Source organism: Scomber japonicus, chromosome 12, assembly GCF_027409825.1.
Source record: "Scomber japonicus isolate fScoJap1 chromosome 12, fScoJap1.pri, whole genome shotgun sequence".
NCBI classification, from domain to species: Eukaryota; Metazoa; Chordata; class Actinopteri; order Scombriformes; family Scombridae; genus Scomber; species Scomber japonicus.
The window spans coordinates 24,871,839-24,896,642 of NC_070589.1; the positions used below are offsets into that span (position 1 = coordinate 24,871,839).

At 40.5% G+C, this 24,804-nt stretch overlaps 1 protein-coding gene across 1 annotated transcript in view; it reads left to right on the forward strand.

Moving 5' to 3' along the window:
• ankrd12 (ankyrin repeat domain 12) overlaps positions 1–23,007 on the forward strand; it is a 41,312-nt gene extending 18,305 nt beyond the window's left edge. Inside the window, exons 2-12 of the mRNA XM_053330234.1 lie at positions 5,144–5,257; positions 8,192–8,342; positions 10,619–10,759; positions 11,923–12,126; positions 12,380–12,522; positions 13,354–13,501; positions 13,773–18,220; positions 19,593–19,691; positions 19,941–20,084; positions 20,495–20,590; positions 21,878–23,007. Of these exons, the coding sequence (XP_053186209.1) occupies positions 5,198–5,257; positions 8,192–8,342; positions 10,619–10,759; positions 11,923–12,126; positions 12,380–12,522; positions 13,354–13,501; positions 13,773–18,220; positions 19,593–19,691; positions 19,941–20,084; positions 20,495–20,590; positions 21,878–22,063 (5,820 nt within the window). The 5' untranslated portion in view covers positions 5,144–5,197 and the 3' untranslated portion in view covers positions 22,064–23,007. The remainder of the gene's footprint in view (positions 1–5,143; positions 5,258–8,191; positions 8,343–10,618; positions 10,760–11,922; positions 12,127–12,379; positions 12,523–13,353; positions 13,502–13,772; positions 18,221–19,592; positions 19,692–19,940; positions 20,085–20,494; positions 20,591–21,877) is intronic.
• The last annotated feature ends 1,797 nt before the right edge of the window (positions 23,008–24,804 follow it).

Here is a 24,804-nt window from a genome sequence, read left to right on the forward strand (position 1 = left end):
GACCATCCATGTTTATTTTTTGGTCTCTTTCTTAAGATGCAAACAGAAAATACAAGAAATGTGTACACAAAATTGAACATGAATTATTATCATTATTAATCAGGATTCCATTCAATTTAGGTTTAAGACAGCCATGTCCCTGCTATTGCTCAAGTATAAAGGGAGGTTACACAACATTTTTGCCACTTTAGCCACATAGAAGCTGTTTTCTTTTCTATTTTTTAATACTACATACACATTACCTGTATTTTCTGGTTGGATTCTAATAAAGAGACTGAGAAACAATTATATATGGTCATTATAGCATTGCTAAAACAACAAATCTAATGCTGGCTTAAGACTTTTGCACAGTACTGTATATATTTTTAATCACACGGTTCGTCATGATTTAATTGCCTATTTTGAAACACATTCAAATCAAAACAAAGCTTAACAAAGATTAAGGCTGTAGTGAACAATTATTTTCATTATTTATTAAGTTGTGAAAATATGTCCAAAGTGATGTCAAATAGCTGGTTTTGTCCAGCCAATCATCCAAAAACGAGATTAAGTTTGTGATGTTTATTAAACAGTGAGAAGCCTTTAGTTTTCTGGCTTCATTAAACTTGTTAACAATGCATCTATCATCCAAGTAGATGCTTATAAATAATCTGTTGATCAGCTGATTGTTTCAGGTATAAATAAATAAAAATAAAGCACAGTATTCAAACCCTTTTTATATTACACAGATTACAAGGTATCCCATAAAAGAAAGGAAACCAGTTTTAATTGGGAATTGATGGCACAATAAATTTAAAAGTATCAACCAAACACAACAGGCTGCATGTATTTACAGGCCTGTTATTACATCTGTCCCGAGTGCTTCAGCTACTTAAACTAGTAAAACTTGTGGCTTTCACATAAATCCTGAATAAGCACATAACTGTCAGATGTGAAGACGATGAGTATGAAATGCCAGAGCGCGTCTTGTATCTGGATTACTGCTCTTTAATTGAAGACTTCTCCGTCTGTGTTGATCCGTTTAGCTTCACTGTTGGCATGTTTGTGATTTTTTGTTTAACTCATAGGCATGAATTGATTTGCATGTCATCGACTTGAAATAATAGTTTCTGTGTTTTTATTGAGTTTTTATACAAGGGCTGGATTGGCTCTCAGACAATAAGCGCCATGATTTTACTCCTCTTACTCTAACGTTTGTTTGTTTTTTCTGTTTGTAACTGTTTGTCAGAGATTTAGATGAAAATAGCAGCTATTTAACAACTACTTTTTTCTTTTTTAAATACTTATTTTTTTTGTTTAAACAAACAGAAGAGCATGCAGGCAGACAGCCCTACAGCACATCAAACTGAGGAAAAAGAGGAAAATAAACAACTAAGGACATAAATAAAATAAATAAAACTTAAATAACAATAATAATAATAAACATTGACAGTACTTGAATAAGATTAGATAACAATAATTACAAAAAGTTAAATCTTTGCCTCCTTTCCAAGGCATTCTTATACATCAGGCTTTATGTTTTCGGCTTGTCAGTCCCAGCCTCGTGAATATCTTTGTAACATTTTGAGAGAATTTCTTAAGATTTGGCACAAACATCCACTTGGGCTCAAAGATGAACTGATTAGATTTCGGTGGTTGGAGGTCAAGGTCACTGTGACCTCACGTCTGTCCCAGTCTTGTGAACGTGATGTCTCAGGAACACCTAGAGGGAAAATGTGCCATAGGCTCGGCCAGTCTCTATATTTTCATACCTTCATACCTTTCGGACACTAGGATACAAGATGTATGACAGTATTTGTGCTTGTTTCTTGTTTTGAGCGTGCTGGTGTTAGAAATCATTGTTACATATATGACGTTGCGTAGCGGTGATGTGCAGGTCAGGGTTTTTTAATACCTGTACCCAAGCGACTGGGTTTGAGAGCCAACCCATACCGACTGACCCGCGAAAAAATACATCAATAAACCTCCGAACACATCACAGTAGTATTTAGGCGCTAAATACAGTAGTATTTAGCGCCTAAATACTACTGTGATGCCACTGCAGTCTAATCTGGAACTGATGGTCAAAGGTCCAGGTCACTGCGACCTCACGAGACACATTATTGGCTCTAACTCAAGAGTTTGTTGGCTATCTGATTATTATTCAACACCATGAATCAGGAAGGGAGGAGCAGATTGTGACCATATTTATCATTTGGTCAGATACTGAATTAATGACTCTAATTTTGAGTCTCCACCTTGAAACTGTGGCTATGGTTTAGATGTTAAATGCTGCTGGTTTGAAGATGTTTGTGAAGCCCCAACTTTTTAGATTGTGTAACTTCTTAGCAGCAACATCCACATATGAAGCATCGTCTATTGTCACGGCTACAACTTTGTGTTCAATCAGAATCATACAAGGAAAAAATACACTTGACTTTACACATTTTGTATTACATTCCTGAGTCTGAACATATATGGATGTAAACTGCAACTCTACTGGTTAGCGGAGGGAAATTACTGCGAGGTGGTATTTGTAGTTTATAACTGAGGTTTGTTAGTTTTGCCAGACCACTTGCTAAACATGCTTATATTGCACGTAAGTTTGTGGTGGTGTGTGGTGTCGCCTAACCTCGGAGGATTATTGCTTTGCAGTCCCTGCCATGGCCACAAAGACTTAAATGAAGGGATAAGTGCCGACGGAGATATAAAAAGTACATGTAAATCAACTCTGGAAATGTCTGGATACATATCAAGGTCAAATGGGTTTTTTGAGATTTAAATATGTAATTTTTCAAGCAAAAAAAAAAAAGGGCATTTAATTGTTCCAGCTTCTTAAATGTGGTGAATTTGAACTATTTTGGACTCCTGGTCAGACCAAACATAACTTAAGACATCTTGGACTTGAGGAATGTTTTAAAGTGTAAATGATTAATTGAGAAAGTAACCAGCAGATCATTCTAATGAAAATAATAATTAGTCACAGGTGTATGAATGAAGTTTAGCAATAAAGTTTGTCATCAGAGGGTTAGGTGTGTCCCGACAGTTTTGACCTCTAACATACACACAGAAAACTAAAACTGTATGTTCATCATGAAATTGTGATTGTTAAAAACTCATAATGTACTATGTAAATATTCCTAAACCACAGTCTGCAACAAACTGTTATTTTATTGTTTGTTGAGCTGCCAGTTATTATTATTTTCATTAATCTATCAGGTTTTCGGGTTAATAAATATCAGAAAATAGCAAAAAAAAAAATACTCCTAACAAGTCTAACATTACATCATCAAATTACTTTTTTTTCTGGCCAGCAGGTTAAAACCAAAATATATTTAATTTACTATCATAGAAGACCAAAAACATACTAAATATTCACATTCAAGAAGCTGGAGACTGACTTTACTCACTGATAACTAATTATTCCAGCACTAAAAATTACAATTTCATGACTCCATTGGGAAACAAATTTTGGAGTCATTTTCATCATAATAAGTTGAATATGAAGCAAGCTTTTAAAAACACGTAGACTTAAGTGATGTAACCTCTTACAACATGTGTGTAATGGACGGTGATACTCCTCGCTAACCCATGTGAACCCCCACCCACACACATACACACACGCACACACTCACGACACCTGTCACTGTCACATCTGGCCTGACTAATTATTGTTTCCTGATAGAGGAAGCTGCTTGATTGGAAGAAATCCCCCCCCTTTTGATTTGTTGGGAAAATGTGTGCTCTAGTTCATGTGTGCTCTAGTCCCCCCCCCCCCCCCCCCCCCAGCAGCAGAAGTCCTGTTAGCTTTGTGAATAAATGAATTACTGAGGAAAAACAAGTGTGCTACTTATTTCTATGTTAAATTGAATTCTTACTATGTGGATTATAGAGAAGTTGTAATTGTATGTATGTTGAGTAATGGGGGCTGCCCCAATCAGTGGAGTTCAGAGTTCTTGGTATAGAGAAAGTGTGTGCAGTGCTTTCAGAGAGCCCAAGAGATGCTATTTGTGCTTCATCTGCAAAGTCAGATGGGATGATGTGTAAGAAAGTGTGTAAAAAAAAAGAAAGAGGCAGACAAAGGTCACTGAAAGTAAATGAGAGGAGGATCTTGTGACTGAAAGTGGCAGACTTCATGTGATGAGATAACTGACACATGCATGCTACGTCGAGCTTCACGCACATGTTCAGCAGCCCGAGTGTTCTCTCTCGCTCTCTCGCTCTATCTCTCTATCTCTATCCATCCCTCTATCTCTATCCCTCTATCCCTCTGTCTCTCTCTCCCTCTGCCAGTGCCCCCATTGACTCTGCTGAGCGTGTTACTACACTGTCAGAAACCACATCAAATAAAAAAAACTCGGTTGTACTGATGAGTAGGTCACGGTGACAACATGCAAAAGGGGAGGAGGGGGGAACGTTTTCCTCTCTGAAACTTTAAAGAGTCCCTAAAGCTGTGATTCATGCTGTCGTTTGTAGTTTGTTTCCTGCCTTTATTTTTTATTTTTTTAAGGTCACTCTGAAGAAGTGGAATGGAAATTTCAATAAAAATCCCTGATTACTGATCCACGTAGCCTGAGTTACACTGTGTGGCCATACTGTTTTATATGCTGTCACTTCTCTCCTCTCTGAGGCTGAGTGACTGTTCTTCACTTAGCACTTAGTTTCCTCTGTCATGCATCTGAATGTGTGAATTATCATTTATTTTCTTTAACCCTTTACATACTGTTCATATTTAGTCTCTATACCAATTCATTCATAAATCCCCTGTCAGTCATTAATTAACATTTGATTAATTCTTAATGAAGAGTGTATTCTGTTTATTAATAGAAAAGAATACATTTACAATCACTCTTTTATTGTCCAGGATGACATTTTATAAATTATGAAGAATATATATTTTTCTGATAAAATTAAGTCAAATTTGGACATTTTTATACACAAAAATGTTTAAAAGCTGCACAAAAAAACTCCATCTAGAGGAAATGTGTATATGGTGTTTTTTACAGCTTTAAAATGTAAAAATGAACAGTATGTAAGGGTTAAACATGTCTCTTGCTCTTTCTACTTTCAGCCTGTTTAGATAAAGTTTTAAAAAAAAAGCCCTTTTACACTGTAATTTGGGAGAGTTGACATTATTCTCATTGCTGCTATTTTCTGTCTCCAGGTGCATGATGAACCTACTGCGCTGTAGCTGTCACAGCTAGTCAGGTGCCGCACCATGGCCAAACCTGGGAGTGACAGAGATGGAGCCATGGTGGATAAGCAGGCGGGAAAGAAGGTACGTAAGCACAGATGCAGAATTATTACTGAACGTTGCATTTCAGCAAGAAGTGCAGCACGAAAGTCGAGGGTCAAAGTTCATTCTTTAATTGTGGATGCAGCAGTTTTTAAGATGAAATTAGATATGTGTTGTGGAGCTTTCAATTACATCACGCGATCATAATCAACAGATGGAGTCGGCTCAGGTGTCGTCAATTTGCGGATGTTCAAAAGTCGAAGTTCATAGATCTTTTTTGACCTCAGAAACAAACCCAGTCTCCCCACAAAGTATGCTTAGCTGCTGTGGTGGATTCAGAGTCGTCACGTGACACATATACAAGTGTTACACTTTTCTTTTCTTTTTTTCTTTTTTTGCTATGACATGAAGTAGATATAGCGTGTTATATACCAGCAGCTTTGCTCAGTCCCTGTCTGCACAAAGTATGAATGAAAAACACACCAGACACATTCACCCTCAGTTACAACTTCCTCTTTTTTCTGCAGAAATGTGAGTTTGCATTCACTCTGCTTGACCACCTCTTCTTCTCTCACAGTGACAAACGTTTGCATTAAACTGTCTCTTTTAATCTGAGACGTGCATCATGTAAAAACATTCATGTCCAAGTCTGTGAAGTGTTTGTAGGATTTAGTTTGTCACAGCACAAATGTCTGGGTGCTTGCAGAGCTCGTCTGACTTCCTAGCATTAAAAGGTATATATTTGTATGATGCCAAGCCCATGTGATTTCTATCAAATGTGATTCAGCAGAAATCTAACAATATAAATCTAGCAGGGATTCAACTTGACAGAGTTTTCAGTTGTCACACCACTTACTCATGTTCTCTCCATAAATGAGATGGCCAGAGTGTGCCTGCTTTTTATTTTAAGGCAGAAGTCGTTCATATCTTAAGTCTTCTGTACTTTTCAGCGAGACACTTCGGCTTTGCACAGCTGGCATATTGCTTCACTGAGATCAAAGGAGCACCACACTGCAGACATTTTCCTCCTGACAGAAATGTATTTTACTGCACCAAAGTGCGGCTCACTAAAGTAATGTTTTTTTTCCTGCAGATCAGAGTGCAAGAGCTCAGTAACTGGAATTAGCATTAGACATTGTGCTAATCCAGATAGTATCGCTGTACTGTTTAGACCTGTTGCAGCAGGCAATATCGCTGTCGGCATACGATGCTCGTGCATGCAGCAGACTCATTTCATCCTCATCATCATTCTTAAAATAATTTTAGCATGTTCTGTTATCCTACTTGATATCACAGGAGGAGCTGTGAAACTAATAGCAGCTGCAAGTAGGAGGGATCGAGTGCAACTTCTTGTCATTTGTGAAGTGGGAGTTGTTGTGATTTCAGCTTGATAACAGCCCAAAGAAATGCAACTAAAGCCCCAGAGTTACAGTGCTTATGTTTTGCTTTTAGCACAGCTTTCCACAAAGATATGAAGTAACCAGCCAGAGGAGGTCTGCAAAAAAATGTGGCCATAAAAGCATAAATGTGGTGGCACATAAAGTCACTATTTCATCACCTACACTGATCTTAATTATTTCATATGTTTAATGAGCCTGATTATAAATATGTAGTTAATTATTGTGAAGAATGAGGCTTCTTGTGTGTTTTAGCCCACACAGTCTATAAATAATTATTTAAAACAAGGCGGATTCCTTACTGATCAGAAGTTTAGTACTTAACAAGTAGACCTTTTTCAAACAAGTTGCCAGTTGTGATTTCAGCTTGATAACAGCCCAAATAAATGCAACTAAACCCCAGAGTTACAGTGCTTATGTTTTGCTTTTAGCACTGCTTTCCACAAAGATGGAGTAACCAACCTGGGGGAGGTTTGGAGAAAAATGTGGCCATAAAAGCACAAATTTGGTGGCGAGTTTGCCTGACCTGATTGTAAACATGTAGAGAATTATTGTGTCTTATGCTTTTTAGTCCACACAGTCTATAAAAAGCTATTCATCAGCCATTCCTGACTGATCACAACTTTTAGTGATTTAAGAATCATCAGACATTTTTCAAACACAGAAGACGACTTTCTACTCTACCAGGCAGGACATCACCATTGTCGTCATCATCGTCATCTCATTTATACAGAGCATGTGGTGGCTGGACTGATATAGACAGACTGTTGTTTTTAAACGGAGGCTTGGTGGTTCATGTAATAAAGTGTCTAAATTCAAATGATTAGTCAGCTGTTTGGCCAGCGTTAGATTGTCTTCAGGTAATGGTGACGTACAGAGTCTTGATTGGAAGTATCATAACCTTCATTTTTAGATCTGCAGAGTCTATTATGTGCTTAGTTATATTTATTTAGTGTATTTTAAACTCTCAGGATGTTGCTAACTTCATGTTGTTGCAGTTCTTTTATTTCAGCATAAAATGTGAAGAATTGGTAGCAAAGAAAACTTTGTCTTCCACATGGCTTTGTAACTTTAAAGGAAGTCATTAATGAGTCTATCAACATTTAATGGTATTCTTTGGGTGTGACCGGCTACTCTGAAAATTCTCACGCTGCAAAAGAGCATAACACCGTTTAAAACAGAAGTCTTTTTCTTCCGGATTTTAATTTTTGTGTTCGGGGAAAAAATCTCGTCACTCCTGATTTTTGTTGAGCAATGCTGGCAAACCTGCTGCCTGTGAAAACACAAACATCATGTTGCAGATGTACAATACAGCCTGTAATGTGTAATCATCTGCACTTTGTGTTAGAGTCGTGTTTTTTAGCAAGCTTAAGTCTACCCGCATGCTAAGCTCGACCCCTTTGTTGTCGAGCTGGTTAACAAAGCTTTTCAAATCAGGCCGCCTCGTTTATTCACCGCCACAACTGTTTTGTTTACATATTCACACACACACACAGCTCACAAACATGGCCACACCTTTGCTGTGTTTGACATGCCCAATTTCTTACATGTTTTATGTCCCTCTCCTCCTCTCTCACAGAGCAAAGACAAATTGTCCCCTTTCACCAAAACTCCGAAGTTGGATCGGAGTGAACTGCTGGGAAAGGAAGGGAAAGTCAAGTCTTCCATGAAGCGCAAGCTCTCCTTCACTACCAGTCCGCCCCGGACAGAGGAGCGAGACTCAGACACTGGTAAGGACTGTTGCTGCTCCTCCCTGCTCCTCCTCCAACAGCCATGCTGCTGGCACGCTGCCATGTTTGCACACTGCCCCCTGGTGGCCCGCTGTACGGTCTCCTCTGGGACTGACGATAGGTCAAATGGTCTCGACTTTGTGTGGCATCAGGGTCAACGTTGATGAAGTTGTAGACTGTTGTATTGAATAGCTAAATATCAGCCAGGGTGTTTTAATGAGACTCAAGAAAAAGAATGGAAAGTAACATCTGTAAATAGGGGAATATTATTTTCCATTTTTGTGTTTTTAGTTGTTTAAATTCAAAATAAAATAAAAATGAAGGCTTCAAACACCTCTGTAACAAAGGCTACCCGCCAGTTCCTGATGCGTGGCCATGTATTAAGTTAAAGGATAAAGCTTTTCAGCAATATTTTCTAATCTGACAGTTCATTACTGTCTGCAGATCCCATTAAAAGACCAAAACCAACAACTAATTGATGCTATTAATAAGTGTGTAGCCAAAGCCTGATGTAGCTTATCACTTTGTGCCATAGATCTTTATTTTTGTAAAAAAAGAAACTCCTCACAAAAACTCATCAGGTAGACATACCATTACAATGGATGACATTTTCCATCATTACGTTACTATACTGTAGTTTATTTGGAGTCGGTCTCTCAAACTCTCACCTGCTGCCGTAAATACTCTCCAAAGCATTTCTGTTAATCCTTTGCTGAAAACAGCCTTTAACAAATGAACATTTACTCCATTTTGAGTGACGTCTGCTAAAAACTACAGAGCCCAGCTGTTTTCAGCAAGTTACTGAGCCTTTAAAAAAAGAGAGAGAGAGAAACGATACGAGCCACCTGTTTACCTCTTCAGCTGGAGCTGACCAGAGTGCCACAAAGCAGGAAGTCTGAGAGGACAGAGAGAAGGACGATGCATGACTTTGGTCTTTTTATAGAATTTGTTGAGATTAAAAACAATAAGGAGTAACAGTACCATGCACATATGTTACTGCTGTGTTTGAGATTATACAAACTTATTTGATTGTCTCGAAGAAAAAGGGAGAAATCATGTCTCCAATGTTTCTGACTCCTCAGTAACCTTCATTATGTTGAAGATGAACTAAAGTCTTGATCTGACCTCACAGACTTCTAAAAACAGACTTTTCTTTTGCTACCATGGACTTAGCTCGAAATGTAACTGTATGTTTACGACAAGATTTGAGAGGTAAAAATAGGTTAGTGTATCGTCCAGCCATAATTGCAGTAAAAGAAATACTGTAATGCTTTTTACAGATTTGCTTGAGGTCCTGCAGATTTGCCTTCATCTCTCCTGTAGAGCAAAAGCTGGAGGTAATGATTTTTATTGTGTGGTCCTGCGTCATCCTTTACAGACGAGAACCCTCAATTTGAAATGCTCCGAGTGTAATCTATGTTGCACAGGTTATAAAACTAAACTAGCATGGAAGGGCGACTTTGCCTCCCCACGACCGAGCGCCTCTGTGTGTCGAGCAGCTGCGAGGGGAAGACGGGAAACGATAAGTCCGCCACTGACCACCTCGGATCGGATCTTCTCTCATGTCTCCTGTGTTGCCATGACTCATAATCTGTGCGTGGAGTGCGAGTCTGCCTTTTGTGCCTGTCTGTATTTGAGTACATGTGAGATGAGGAGGGCGAGAGAGAGAGAGAGAGAGAGAGAGAGAGAGAGAGAGTGAGCGTTAATGCAGTGCTTTCCCACCCCTCCACCCTCCCCTCCTCTCCTCTCCTCCCCTCCCCTCCCCATCCTCTCTGCTTTGCACTGTAGATGACTCAGACCCAGGCCAGTCGAGTGAGACCTGGGGAGAGAGATTAGTGCCTCCCTGCAGGATATACGCAGGTAATCGCTGCAGCCCGACTCCTCAGCCCCCTCCGTGTCCTCTACAAGTCACGTCACCCACTTGCGCTGCCATGCTGCTTTTTAAAACGCACATACACACATGCACGTGTGTGTGTTTTTTCACCCTGCATCTGCCCTTTTGTTACAGCACACGCATGTCTATGTTTTTATAACAGCCGACCGACGGAGACAGGAGTGCCGCTCACACTTGGCTGGCTTAAGAGAATGCTGTTCTTTTTTTTTGGGTCCCCTGTTTTTAAAACCTCATGCTTGTCATCTGTTTCTCTGCGTTCCCAACAGATACAAGGAGAGGAGGAAAACCGTTTCACTGTGACGATTGAAATTGCTGTTAAAAAAAGTATATGAACCTTTCTTTTTTCTGAGATGTTTATCAATCTTTCTGGGTTTCGTTGCAGATAAAGATGGACCAGACAAGAAGAAGGTGAAAAAGGAGGCTGGGGGCAAGAAGTCCCAGGCTCCCAACCTTTTGTTTGGGTATCCTCTGTCAGAGCGCAAACAGATGGCTCTCCTAATGCAGATGACTGCCAACAGTCCAGGTTTGTGTGTCTGCCCTCTCACCTTAACCACATCCTCAAGATGGCTCAGAGTATATTTACTGTTTGATGACTCATGCCTCTGAGCAACTTTGACGAGCAAGCTCGCTCTATAATATTTCAAGGTTGTTTGAGTAAAGGGCAAAGTCTAATATTTAATGTGACCGCTCAACTGGAAAGAAATCACTTATTTGTTATTTTTATGTGATGTTTTCCTGTTTCAGGCTCACTAGTAACTTTCTCATTAAAGGAATATTGCAACATTTTAAGAAATACACTTAATATGAATATGAACTTTGAACCAGTAGCTGAATTTAGCATCAAGACTGGAAACAGTTCGTCTGACTGTCTGAAGGGAACAACATCCGCCTACCAGTAACTCCTAAAGCTCAGTAAATGGCATTCATATCCTGTGTTTGTAATCTGTATAAAAACAACAGTTTGTGGTTTTTATGAGGTTATATGCAGGACTATTCCTTGAATATTTCGACTTGTCATCAATGTAAGATTGTGGCAGATTTATTACCTTTCTGAATCAATCAGTCAAACTTTATTTATATAGCACCTTTCATACAGATTGATGTAGTTCAAAGTGCGTCACACTTAATTTGACAAGCTGACAGACAGAACAAGTGCAGACCGAGGACAACGTGAAGCAAAGGAACAAAAACGAAGAACAGTTTGAGTTCGACGTACGTGAGAGAAAATAAGGATGATAAAAATGTAAAATAAGAGAAAAAATGTATGTATGTTTAAGTTGAAACAAAGACTAGGTTAAAATGGAGTAGATGTAAAGTGAAATAAGAGGTTTTAATTTTAAACAGAAGCAGACAGCTGTTTCCAGCCTTTGTTTATCTAAGCTAACCAACGTGTGGCTGTTGCTTCATATTTACCGCACAGACATGAACGTTATCTCTTCTGACTCAACAAGAAGGCAAATAACTGTAACTTCCCAAAATGTTGAACAATTCATTTAATAGATACCTTGTGAAATCCACACAGACACAATGTAAATATGTTCTATCAGGCTCACAGTAAAACAGTCTCACTTTAGCTGCTCAATCTCGTGTTTTTTTCATCAAGACAGGTAGTTGTATCAATCTGTGACAGGCTTTCGTTTTGAGCATCAATTAACTGCTTTTCTCTCTCTCTCTGCCTGCGTCCAGACTCGACTCCCAGTCACCCCTCACAAACGACCCCTGTGCAGAAAAAAGTCCCTAGCAGCGCCTCGTCTCGACAGAAGGACAAGGTCAACAAGAGGAACGAGCGAGGGGAGACTCCCCTTCACATGGCAGCCATCCGGGGAGACGCCAAGCAAGTTAAAGAGCTCATTAGCTTGGGAGCTGATGTCAATGTCAAAGACTTTGCAGGTAGGATGCTCCGGGAGGTCATTCAACCGCTTTCATCACGTCTCAATGGTAGCTGTTAATGACATGACAGCTGCTGATTTAAAGGCGATATCTCAGGATTAGATCACAAAAACGCTGTGCACATTACTAAATCCTGTAATGTTTTTCATTGAATATATACACACATACATTCTACTTACATTGTCCTATAATTGTTATTAATCATATTTTTCTTTGACTGATCTCTCACCTGCCTGATTTCTGTCCTCACCAGGTTGGACTCCCCTTCATGAAGCCTGTAACCTTGGTTACTACGATGTGGCCAAAGTTTTAATAGCAGCGGGTGCTGAGGTGAACACGCAAGGTCTGGATGACGACACGCCGCTCCACGATGCGTCCAGTAGCGGGCATAAAGATGTAAGAGCTTAACTTTAAATTTGAATGACATGAAAGTAAACAGCATGTGGAAACTCTGATTAAGGTCACAAGGTCTGAAATTGAAAATTAAGTCATTTTGTACATATGTCAAAGAATGTAGACAGTTTCACATTTGATGCTAATGATTATATTAAATAATAATCTTGAGCTATAGAGTGATGTGGTGTGATTTTACATGTCTTGAGTACCATACATTCTTCATCAGTTAAACACAAAGTTAAATCAAGAATGGTTCCCCATCTGTAAGTCCCCCTATTTAGCGAAACATTTGATACATTGATCATAACGTTATTGTATTTATTAGCACATAGAAGTGTTATTTTATCTAGTTGTCACCACCTATAACTCCTCATGCACCGTTTTTAAGTGAAGTGTGGTGAATAAACAGATAATGAATGACAATATAGTAAAACATAGATGCAATAAAATAAAATATCTTCATTGGAAATGTATGATTGCTACATGAATACTGTTCATTAATAAATATTTAAATGTATTTTATATTTGACCACAGCTACATTATACTGTCTTATTAAATGTTTATAAGTTGCTTATAAATGCTAAATAGGGAGACTTGTGTTGCCAAGATTTATTCCCATCATGACTGTGTGTACAATGATGAAACAACACAAAGCAGTGTCATTCAAAAATGCAATAAAAACTGTTGGATTGCAGCTGCTCTGAAGGACAAAATAGATCATTTAGTCTTTGCTTTTGCTGTATTTTTACTCTTGATCAATTTTCACTTTGTATGAACATTTTATAATTTTTGTAATTTTTTGTTCTTTAACTTGTTTTGTTTTCATGCAGATTGTGAAACTACTACTACGCCACGGTGGTAACGCCTTCCAGGCCAACAAGCGTGGGGAGCGCCCAGTGGACGTGGCGGACTCTCAGGAGCTTGAACAGCTATTAAAGGGAGAGGTGCCACTGTCGGACCAGGATGACAGCTCTTCAGGTATGCCGAGAATGCTGTAGTGTTTGGCTGACCTCCTTCACACTTTAATATGCTAATTTTAATGCCACCGTTCCACATAATGTGATGTGTACATGAGTACTCCTTATAGGCTTAAACTCAAATGTCAGCAATGTGTTGAGGGCTTTAGGACTTAAATCATGGAAGCTATATGTTATCACAGTGTTGGCAATGTTATATGCAGCACAGAGCATTTCATAATAATTTCTTCATCTTAAATAACTGCTTGTATTCTACCTTTTCTCCTCTGCAGAGTCTGAAGACCCACCATCTGTCAATCCATCCAGTGTGGACGACAACATGGAAGACTCTGATACTGAAAAGGATTCTGATGGCAAACCTGCCACAAAATCGTCATCGTCCGTGCCGGGGCTGGATGAGTACGAGTTCAAGGACGAGGAAGAGGAGGAGGATCTCAGTAAAGCCCTGAATGACAGACACATCCTCCGGAGGGAACTGCGACAGAGGGAGAAGGAGGAGAAAGATAGGAATCATGTGGCTGGAAAGCAAAGTGGCAAGGGGGATTCCTCCTCTAAATCTAAAAAGCAAAAGACTCCTCGTGTCCACTGCAGCTCCGATACCTCCAGTGATGAAATGGAGAGCCTTTCAGAGAAAAGAAACTCTCCCACCTGTTCCCAAAGCTCAGAGAGCCTCAAGGTAGACACGAGGTCTAAAAAGGACAATGCTGAGCAAAAGGACAAGGACAAGGGCAAAGTTAAGAGGAAGAGTAAAAGCCAGAATAAAAATAAGGAAAACCAAGAGGACGGGAAAGAGAACAGCAAAACTTTAGTCCTCTCTCTGGCAACTGTGTCCGAGAGCACAGATAAAGGTCGAGAGGAAGACTCCTTCAAGATGTCTTTCAGTCCTAAAGATGACTCGTCCGTCCATCTCTTCCATTTGTCATCTATCAAATCTCCCAAACTGAACCACAGCCTGACAGACAAACAAACACCACTCAAACAGGAAAACACTAAGATGTGTGTTTCCATCAGTGACAGCTCATGTCCGGTGGATGGTGTGAAATACAACCACTACACAGACGCTGACTACTGCACTGAAGGCTCCAGCACCAAGGGCTGTAAGCACAAGGAAAAGAGCAAACACCAACAGAAGGACTCCAGTGTAGATGGAGACGATGGCCATTCAAGCCCTTGCAAAGATGGCAATGTTGGAAACAGTATAGACAGCTCTGAAGGTGCCTTACGGAAGACCGATTTAGACGGCAAAGTTGTAAAGAAGCATAAACTTAAACATAAGGAGAAAGACAAACACAGGAGGGAATATGAGGCAGAGCGGAGCCGCCACAGGCAGAAGGAGGCCAGGAAAGACAGCCACAGGAATTTGGAGTTTGACAGAGAGTTCTGGAAAGAAAATTTTTTCAAAAGTGATGAGACAGATGAATCTCTGCCAGTGAAAAAGGAAAGTGAAGACAACAGCTCGGTTCAGAAGACCTCCGATTCCTCTCCTGTCAAGGATGAGAAAAACACAAAGGAGAAACACTCCAGCAGCAAGGATAAAAGGCAGAGAGAGGAGCGAGAAAAAGACAAGGCCGTGAAAAAAGAGCGGAAGGAGGCTGCTGGTAAAGAGGAGAAGGTAAAGGATTCGAAGCCAAGTGAGCGTGACGAGCGAGTGGACTGCCACGGCTCAGGGCGGATTCCAGAGGAGCCGCTGCAGAGCAACAGCATGAAAGAAGAGACAGAGGAGAAACCCATAAGTGGGATCACAGCTGATCAAGAACAGCTGGAGCCCTCTGAGAAAGGCTCACGCGAGAAATCTGACAAGAGGCTCCCAGGAAAAGAGAAGGATTCTGAAAAAACAGAGAAAAGACATCCTGACAAGGAAAAAAAGGTTAAAACGGAGCACTCTGACAAAGCAGAACCACAGAATTCAGTGGATCGTTGGAAGGAAAAAGAGAGATCAGCCATTTCTTCCCACTCGCCGGGAGATAAAAACTACAAAGAGAATGAAAAACTGAAATCTTTATCCACAACAAAAAAACATGAAGACAGCAGGAAAAATAAAGATAAGCTAGACAAACGGTCCGACAGGGAGAGGCAGGACAGAGATTATAGTGCTGGAGATCACAGAGAAAAGGATCGCACTAACTCTGATAAGAAAGGAAAACCTCTCGAGAAAACCACAGATCATAGTAAATCTGATCGCTCCAAAGAAAAGGACTGCGACAGGAAAAAGAGAGATAAAATAAAAGATGGTGCTCTCTCCTCAAGTTCCAATCTGAAATTACTGTTAGAAGAGAAGAAGAGTTATCTGTCCGAGAGCAGCAAGTCCTTATCTACAAAATCAAAGGAGGAAGTTGTAAGAACACCGGAGAAGGAGCGCGACCGGAGAGACCGGGACAGAGATTCAGATAGACACAAGGACAAGGATAAAGACAGACACAAAGACCGCTCCCAACAGGCCAAGATCAGCAAGGCCAAACCCAATGAAGCGGATGCAGATAAGTCTAAATCAAAGGCCTCCCCTGCAACACGAGACACCAAGCCCAAAGAAAAAAGGCTTGTGAATGACGACTTAATGCAGACCAGCTTTGAGCGCATGCTCAGCCTGAAAGACCAGGAAATCGAGCAGTGGCATCGAAAACACCTCGAGAAAATCAAACAGAAAGAGAGAGAAAGGCTTAAACAGCGACCTCTGGCGGACCCGGGGAAATCCAAGCCGAAAGACCGAACAAAGGCTGAACCGTGCTTAAGCAAAGAGCTCATGCGCTCTAAAAGCTCTGAAGCCTCTGATGCCCACAGCAGAGATAAACCCCTGAAGGATGGCACCAGCCCCAGAACCATGTCCCTGGATGGAAAGAGTTTGCCCTCCATCAGTGCAAAGGTCATGTCAGCCGTGGAAAACTGTCTGACCAGATCGCCCCGGCCTGAGAGCGAGCGCTGCGGCCTCATGTCCAGGTCGGTGTCCTTGGTTTCTGTCGCTAGCTCTGAGGATTCGTGTCAGGCCACAACATTAACACCCAAACACGGTGAATACGACTCTGACATGAACCTGGAAGCGTCAGACTCGCAGCCTGCATTCCTCCAGTCTTCCCTCGTCATTCAGGCCACCCGATCGCCGTCTGTGCACGATAAAGATTGCAACAGTCTTCCAGATGTGCAGCAAACGAATCGGACGCTGCTCTCTGGCAGGCATGAATCTCCTTACCTCAGGGCTATCCTGGACGAGGACGCCAACTCATCGACTGAAGGTAAACCTGTGGAAAATCTGCCAAAACCCAACCTGACTACGACCACGGGAGAGGAGCCGAAAACAAGAGAGACCTCCGCAGAAGCAGAAGAGAGCCTCAGCGGTCAACAACACGTGAACTCAGTCGCTGATTCAGTCACGGAGAGAGAGGGGAGCACCGCCGGCTGCTCGACACCTCAAATGTTAAACAAAGATCCTCCGAGTAAAAACCTCATGCTTCCACAGTCCAGCCTCTCACAGTGTAGTGGTCCTCAGCCTGGGTCAACAGAGATGAAACCTCTTCCCTCCTCTGAGCCTCCTGCTGTGAAGGACGTCCAGTGTCAGGAGAATACAAATTCAGAGACTGAATCTCCCAACAAAGACTCCGATCTGCTGTCGACACCTGCAGCTCCTCAATCTGTTGAGCCGTCAGTGCTCACAAACACAAAAACCCTCCCGCAGAAGGAACCTCAGGTATCCTCTGCTGTGGAGAGCTTGCAGCAGACAGAGTTGGGTACCGCGCAGGTTTCTGAACATAAAGAAAACCTTGCGGAGAACGCTGATGGAGTGGAAGATGAAAGCATGGAGACTATGTCAGAAAGCCTCAGAACAGAAGAGATGGAAAGTCCTGTACCGTCCACCAGTGCACACATTCCCAGCTCCACTGCAGCAGAGTCCCTGCCAGGCTGTAGCAAACCAAGCGCCGAGTCCAAATGTTCTCAAGAGGAGTTGGACGTAAACGATTGCAAGAACTCAAAACCTGCCGATGACACCGCCAGCCCGTGTTTCGATGCTCAGGTTGAGAAAAGGGACAGTGATTCCTGTGCGAGCCCTGAGCATAAAGCTGAAGAGACGCCTGAGGTCCCCCAGAGTTCTGAGAACAGTAGCGCTGCTCCTGTTTCTGTTACAACAGAGTTTTCATCAGCTGAAAGCAGCATGGGTGCAGAGTCCTCCTCCGAATATAGATCGGAGTCCTCCACAGAGCCGATGGAGGTGACTCCTGCTGAAGAGAAACAGGAGTCATCTTCAGGTGGAGAGGAGCCGACTCTAAGCTTCGTCCAGCCACCGCCACAGACCGACCTGAGCAGCAGCAGCGCCTCAGGGAGCTCCTCTCCACAGTCCGGAGACCAGGAGTCCGATTCCTCGGGGGCCAAAATCAAGGTCCGCTCCACAGACGAGGACATGGACATCCACGTGCCCCACCCGCGCAAAAGGAAGATGCTGAAGGTGACGAGCTCCCAGGCGTGCTCCGCCACCCAGCAGGAGAAGGAGCGAGGTCAACAGTCTCTAGCAGCTATAGTGGACTCTATAAAGCTGGAGGAGATCGAGCCGTACCAGACGGAGAGGGCGAACCCGTACTACGAGTTCCTGCACATCAGGAAGAAGATCGAGGAGAAGCGCAAAGTGTTGTGCAGCGTCACACCCCAGCCGCCGCAGTATTACGACGAATACGTGACGTTTAACGGATCCTACCTGTTGGACGGGAACCCGCTCAGCAAACTCTGTATTCCAACAGTGAGTTCCTCCTTTTAGTGTAAAAAAAAAAAATCATGTACTAATGTGAAGAAACCCTCATCGTCCTGTTGGTTTTCCTCAAGTACAGTGCAGCCTGTAGTAGGATTGAAGGAATGTCTCCTTTCTAGATTTCTTGCTTGATGTCTTTACTTTCTTAAAACAAAACTCCAGATATTTAAAACTTTTATACGAATATTTTTAGCAGAGTAACAGTTCCTCTTAAAGTACACCATCTTTTCACCATCTATTTTAGATCATACAGAATCATACCATCCTGTTTTTCAGCACATCTTTTTTCAGTTTTATATCCCTTCTGTTATACGAGATCTTTTATAGAGCTGACCTGAAGTTTTTATTGCTTGCAGAAGTTTTTTTTTTTTTTTTCTGTTGTAACTTTAAAAGCCGTTGCTCCACCTGTTGAATGCTGCTCTGATTCAGGAAGGTCTTCATGTCCCAGTTGAGCCTCTTTTTAAAAACATCTACTTAATTTACATATTTCTCGTTCCACTTTGTTCACTTAATCTAAGTCGTACCATTTTGGCCCAAACAGGATTCTACCCTGGTTATAAGATGCCCCCCTCTCCTCTCTCCTTTACCAGCACCTGCTTTTGTAGAAAAGGCTTTTTGAAGATGGATCCCAGTATAGTCACATACTCACTCTCTCCTCTCAGGCTTTTGGGAGCGGTCAGAATTATTTTCAGACTGTTTGAGCTCCTTGACGTCGTCTGCAGCAGCCTGACAGATTTAGTCCTCACTGTGTTTCTGCAGTAAAGACGTCAGAAGACTCGTTTTCACTTTGTCGTGACTTTGTTTTGGCTGCGGTAGAAACACACAATCGCTCGAGCCCTCAGAAGCAGCCGCAGGTTTAATGAAACGCTTTCAAAGACGAGTAACGCCAACAGATGCACTATAAACAGACTTGAAGACACTCCAAGTAGGACGATACTGTCTCAATTAAAAAAGATGTGTTTAATGACGACCCCTACATTATTTCATCTTATATTTGACCCAATTCAGTATTTTTCCTCACAGCTCAGTATCAGATTCTCAATTCCCAGCATTCAGTCTTAGCTTGTAGTTACCAATATGTGAACATCGACACATTTTAGTTCTTTTCTTTCTGTATTCGAGGACATTGAACTCAAAAAGGACGTTTTAATTACTCTCTTTTAGGTGAAAGGCCTCGATTTTAAGCCTCTCTGAGTTTCATGAGCAGGTCAGGAAACGATGACGTCAGGACAGCTCACATAGTGTTGAGGAAATGTTAAATCAATAGAAAGAAGAAAAAGCAAACTGTAAAAAACGATTTGTTGAGACTGCAGGGTTTTTATGAAGTGTTTTTGAACTTTTCTCCGTCTCCTCCCTCGGACAGATAACTCCACCTCCGTCGTTACCCGAGCAGCTGAAGGAGATGTTCAAGCAACAAGAGGTCGTCCGCATGAAACTACGACTACAACACAGCATTGAAAGGGTGCGTACTTTCATTCTTGGGACTTTCTCGTTTTAATTATCTGTAATGTTTAGGTTTGGTTGAGCATGTTTAGACAGTTTTAGTGCCTCTTGTTGAAGCTCAGATGGAACTACTTCTAAAAAAAGACTACCTTCTCCTAATCTCTGATGTTTTTGTACCAGCCTTAAACGGACAACAAAGGGACATCAAGGCTTAAAATAGATTGGATTTACAGTATTAATTGGATTTGTTTTCTTCTTCTTTCTTCAGGAAAAGCTGATTGTTTCAAATGAGCAGGAAGTCTTACGAGTACATTATCGGGCGGCAAGAACACTAGCCAATCAGACTCTGCCTTTCAGTGCCTGTACAGTTTTATTGGATGCTGAGGTGTACAACATGCCGCAAGACGTCCAAGTGAGTGTCACATTCATAGGTCAAACGTCAAACTACAGATCTCTTTACCTGAGTGCTTTTCAGTTGTTTAAGGTGTCAGTTATATAATTGATTCACAGTTTAAGTTATTTTCCAGCTAAAATGAGACATTTTTACTGGTTTAATCTTTTCAATTTTGAGGATTTTCTTCTTTTTTTCTTCATGTTATAATAAACTATGGACATCTTTGTTTTAATTCTGATGGACGGGCAATACAAGCCATTTTTTTCTTATGTTTTTGGACATTTTCGTGAAAGTAGTCGGTAGATGAATATAACTGAATATAATCATTAGTGGTAGCTTTAGTAAAAATAAAGTGTTTGATTAGTAGTTTTTTGTGTGAATTACTTTATGATAGTTAAATGTGTATTAATACTGTGTTTGGTTTGCAGAATGATGACGGCAAAACGTCGGTGAGAGACCGATTCAACGCCAGACAGTTCATGTCCTGGTTACAGGACGTCGATGACAAGTTTGACAAACTGAAGGTACGATGACTGATGGATTTTTATTCTGGTCTGACTGGATTTCACTGTTGCTGTGTTTGTGTTTTAGTCTTCAAAGTTTACCTTTGAGCTCCATTAACATGATTTTAAGTTTGAAATCCTGTTTAGTTTTTCTTGTTTTTTGCATGCAGGAAAATGTTTAGTATTTTAAGCGATTACGTCATGTTTATTTTTGGTTTTTCATCCTCCAAAAACTTAATTTCCTTTTCCTGAAATACCAAGGTTGCATCCCAGTGGCTGAATTAGATTAAAATTAGCTCCGTTCTGTGTCTGTGGTCCAGTGCTGCAGGTTTTTAGTAACATGATGTATTATTGAGTCAGAAAAGCTCTGAATGGATCAACTCAGCTACGGGCCGTCCTCCCCTAAAAAGTTCCTGTTGAAGTTTGAGATGTTTACTTGAACCTTTTATAGCCTGACGTTGAGTTTACTGCTTGTTTTATAATACACAGAAATGATATAACTCCAGCAGTGATCAACTCAATGCTCCTGATGAATAGCTGTTAACAAGTAGCTGTTTTACTTTTTATGTAATAACAAATCACAGAGGCATTGTACATTAACTCAGCTGCACAGTCATAGTCACTGTGGCAGAGGAGAGGAAAACGCCTCACAATTACACATTCACACGGGCAGAGAAGAGATTTAGATTATAGATAAGATCATATAAAAGTCTTCATGTACTGTATTTATAAATATATATATCATTTGCTAAATAAAGGAGCACGGCAGACATTTTAACTTCTACGAAATCCGTTTCAACAATAATACAGACTGAAAACAAGATTTCTCTGTAGGAAAGAAAAAAAAACATGCTGTGAATATCTTGTTTGTGCCTGTAGCTTCTGGCAGGGTGAGTTGTTTTATTCCCTCTGGGGCCACTTGTGCTAAAAATGTAAACACTGCAGTCTGGAGATGAGCGTCCACCAAATACCACAGATTTATTTAGTTTAATTATATCACATTGTGGTTCCTTTGTCATGTGAGATCGGTCATTTCTTTTCAGAAAACTTATGAGAAAAGGGAGGAGAGGTTGATAAGATTTTTTTTTTTTAGGGGGGGGGCAGGTTGGTTTTAATCTGATTTAGCTCAGAGGAGTTACAACTGTGAAACAACAGAAGTCATGTTAGGTCCAAATCCTGTTTGCTTTTCTACATTTTTGTGTCTTTTTTTTTTTCTCTTTGGGTCCATGTCCTCCTTGAGTGGAAAAAAAGAGGCATTCTTGAGCTTGTTGTATGAAGTAATGACGTGGCCTTTTTTCTCTTCCACAGACTTGCCTTCTGATGAGGCAGCAGCACGAGGCTGCAGCTCTGAACGCCGTGCAGCGACTGGAGTGGCAGCTCAAACTGCAGGAGCTGGACCCGGCCACTTACAAGTCCACCAGCATCTTCGAGATCCCCGAGTTCTACATCCCGCTCGTGGAGGTCAACGACGACTTTGACCTCACCCCTATATGAGCTGTGGGACAGACACCGCTTTGCCACAGCGGCGGCCTGAAAAAAAAAATAAGGAGAAAAAAAAAACCAGACGCGAGGAAGCAGCCCGCACATTCGAGGAAAAAGTGAAGAAAAATGTGAAGCACTTAGAATGTGGCGGCGATACGAGAAGAGAGCACTTAGGAATGAGATGGTTTAACTCAAGAGCTCAGTCCAAACAGGCGCGCCCTCCACGAGGACTGTCTGTGTACTCAGACCTGTGGGTGGGGGGGGTGGGAGGTCGAGGAGGAGAGAAAAAAAGAAAAAGGGGGTCCAGGCCACAAATGGAGGCCAGGAAGCGGAGACCAAAAGTTGGGTCGGGCAGTGCAGGAAGCTGAGGACGACACACCACCTGCTACTGCTCCTCATCAAGCAGGGTCACACAACTGAAAGATTTCAATTGTTTTCAAAGTGCGTGTTCATACATTGTGTACAGACTGTGCTCTTAATTTTTTTAACTTATTTTATACATAAAAAAAATTGTGCATTTGTAAATAGCCATGTAATTATTGTTTTAAACTTGTAAAAACAAAAAATAATAGATATTTTGATTGTAAACTTGTTCTGTCTCATGTTTTAATGGACCAAAGTTGGTTTTTATATCGAGTGTCCTCTTCTTCGTCCGTGATGTTCTCGTTGTTGTTGGCTTAAAAAATCTTTAAGCATGTGTTTCGCTTTCGTTGTGTTTTTTTTTTCTTTTTTTTTTTCTTGTTTTTGTTTTTACTGTTTTTCTTCCTTCCTCATCTGGAGTTCCACGCCACAGCTGGTGTTTTTTGACTTTTGGCAATTAAATGCTGTGCATGCGTTGCGTTGTTTGTACTTTTTTCCTAAAAAAAAAAAGCTGTACTGTGGACTTAATTGTGAGGTTTACTGAAGTGTTCCAGCTATTTTTTGTGTTCTGTCCTTATCGCGGCCTCACTCCTCATGTGTTGGAGAAAAAAAACAACAAACTTTTACAGTTTCAATGTGAGATCACAACAAAACCTATTTTTTCAACATAATGCCTTTTTTGCGAACGATAGTTCTAAAAAATGTCTATTTTAATATTTCCTTGTTACATGACCTGTATATATTTGTAATATATAATTGAATAAATTTTATTTGTTGTGAAATTAAACTCTGTGTGATGGGATTTAATCTTAATTCTGCACAAGAAGTTCGTGATAAAGCAATCAGGTAGTTGATTCACTGAAAATTAATTTAAAATATATTCATCAATCCAATATGATGAATGTTCACTGGCTCCAGATTCTCATAATGAAGCATTTTCTACTTTGTTTTAATTTTAAATGAAACATTTTGGATATTTTGAGGCAGATGAAATGAGACATTTGAGCTCTGAAATTGTAAAAGGTGTTTTTACACATTTGTAGCCTCAGTGATTAATTGAACATAGTAATAATTAATGAATTTATAATGAAAATGATCCTAAATGACTTCCCTTTAACAGATTTCTGTCTCTCTTCTTGTAGCAGTATCATTCTCAGCCAGTAGGTGTCACTGCTCACAGCACTGCACAGCCAGCAGAGTCTCTGTAGCTGCAGTCAGATAATTTGATGGTTTTAAAATGAACACAAACATCAATCAGACTCACTGGTGGTCTGAGTCAGTCTAATGAGAAACTATAATGTTCGTCTTTGACATGAGCGACGTGCTCTGACAGTAAAGACGTTTATTGCTCTTATAATGTGGTGAAATGAACCCAGAAGCTCATAAATTAAAGTCTTTAATGCTACACAACAGTTTATATTAGTGAAGTGCAGTGGTGGAAAGTGACAAAGTGCATTTACTCAATAACTTCACATGAGTCCTGAATGTGCATGTCCTTATACTTCATCTTAATATCAGAGAGAAATATCATATGTTTTACTCCTCTACAAAAATGTTAAAGTTTGGCTCCACCTTCACAAAATAAAAAAAGCTGCTTTCAACTTCAGCTCAATCAGAATGGTACAAGTTTGCATAATGAGAACATTTTGATACTTGAAGTCAGTTTTACTGCTAATACTTTATATTCATATACTGTGCTATTCCTAATTTTACTTAAAATATTTCAGCACTTGTTAAACACTTACTTTTTATAAGTTGTATATTGTGGGGCCTTCATAGAGGTCAAGGATGAGTTTGAGTTATAGAAGTGTAAAGCTATTTATTTTAATCTTTTGGCCTCACCAACATGCAGGGAGAGGCTCATGTTATCATTCCACTACCCTAAAAAACTCACCAATGTGTACTTTAATAGAATAAACTAAATATTAAAAACAACTGTGGGTGTAACACAAACTCTCCAAAATGAACGTAACACAAAAATGGAACTTCATCAGTTTCAGCTTGGCACATAAACTGGACCCTGGATGTGTTTCCAAAAGGACAAAACACACATTTTTAATTATTTAAGTCTTGTTGGCGTGCTGTTAGTAATGCTGAGTCATGATCTACTCATCATCAGTGTGCAAAGTTACATTTTTATGTGAAATGTCAGTAAATTTAAAGTGAGTAACAGTTTCAACTCATTTTAACCCAAAACCACCAAAACTGCTTAATTATTGAGCAAACCTTTAAATATGATCATTTAAGACTTCAATGAATCTTCTTGGATACAAAGACCCCCACCTTTATCACATTTAAATGACATGACTCAACAATATGACACTCTTGTTTTGGCTCATCTTGTAGAAATGAGTCACTCTTCCTGAATCTGATTCTAATTTAAATTTGCCTGC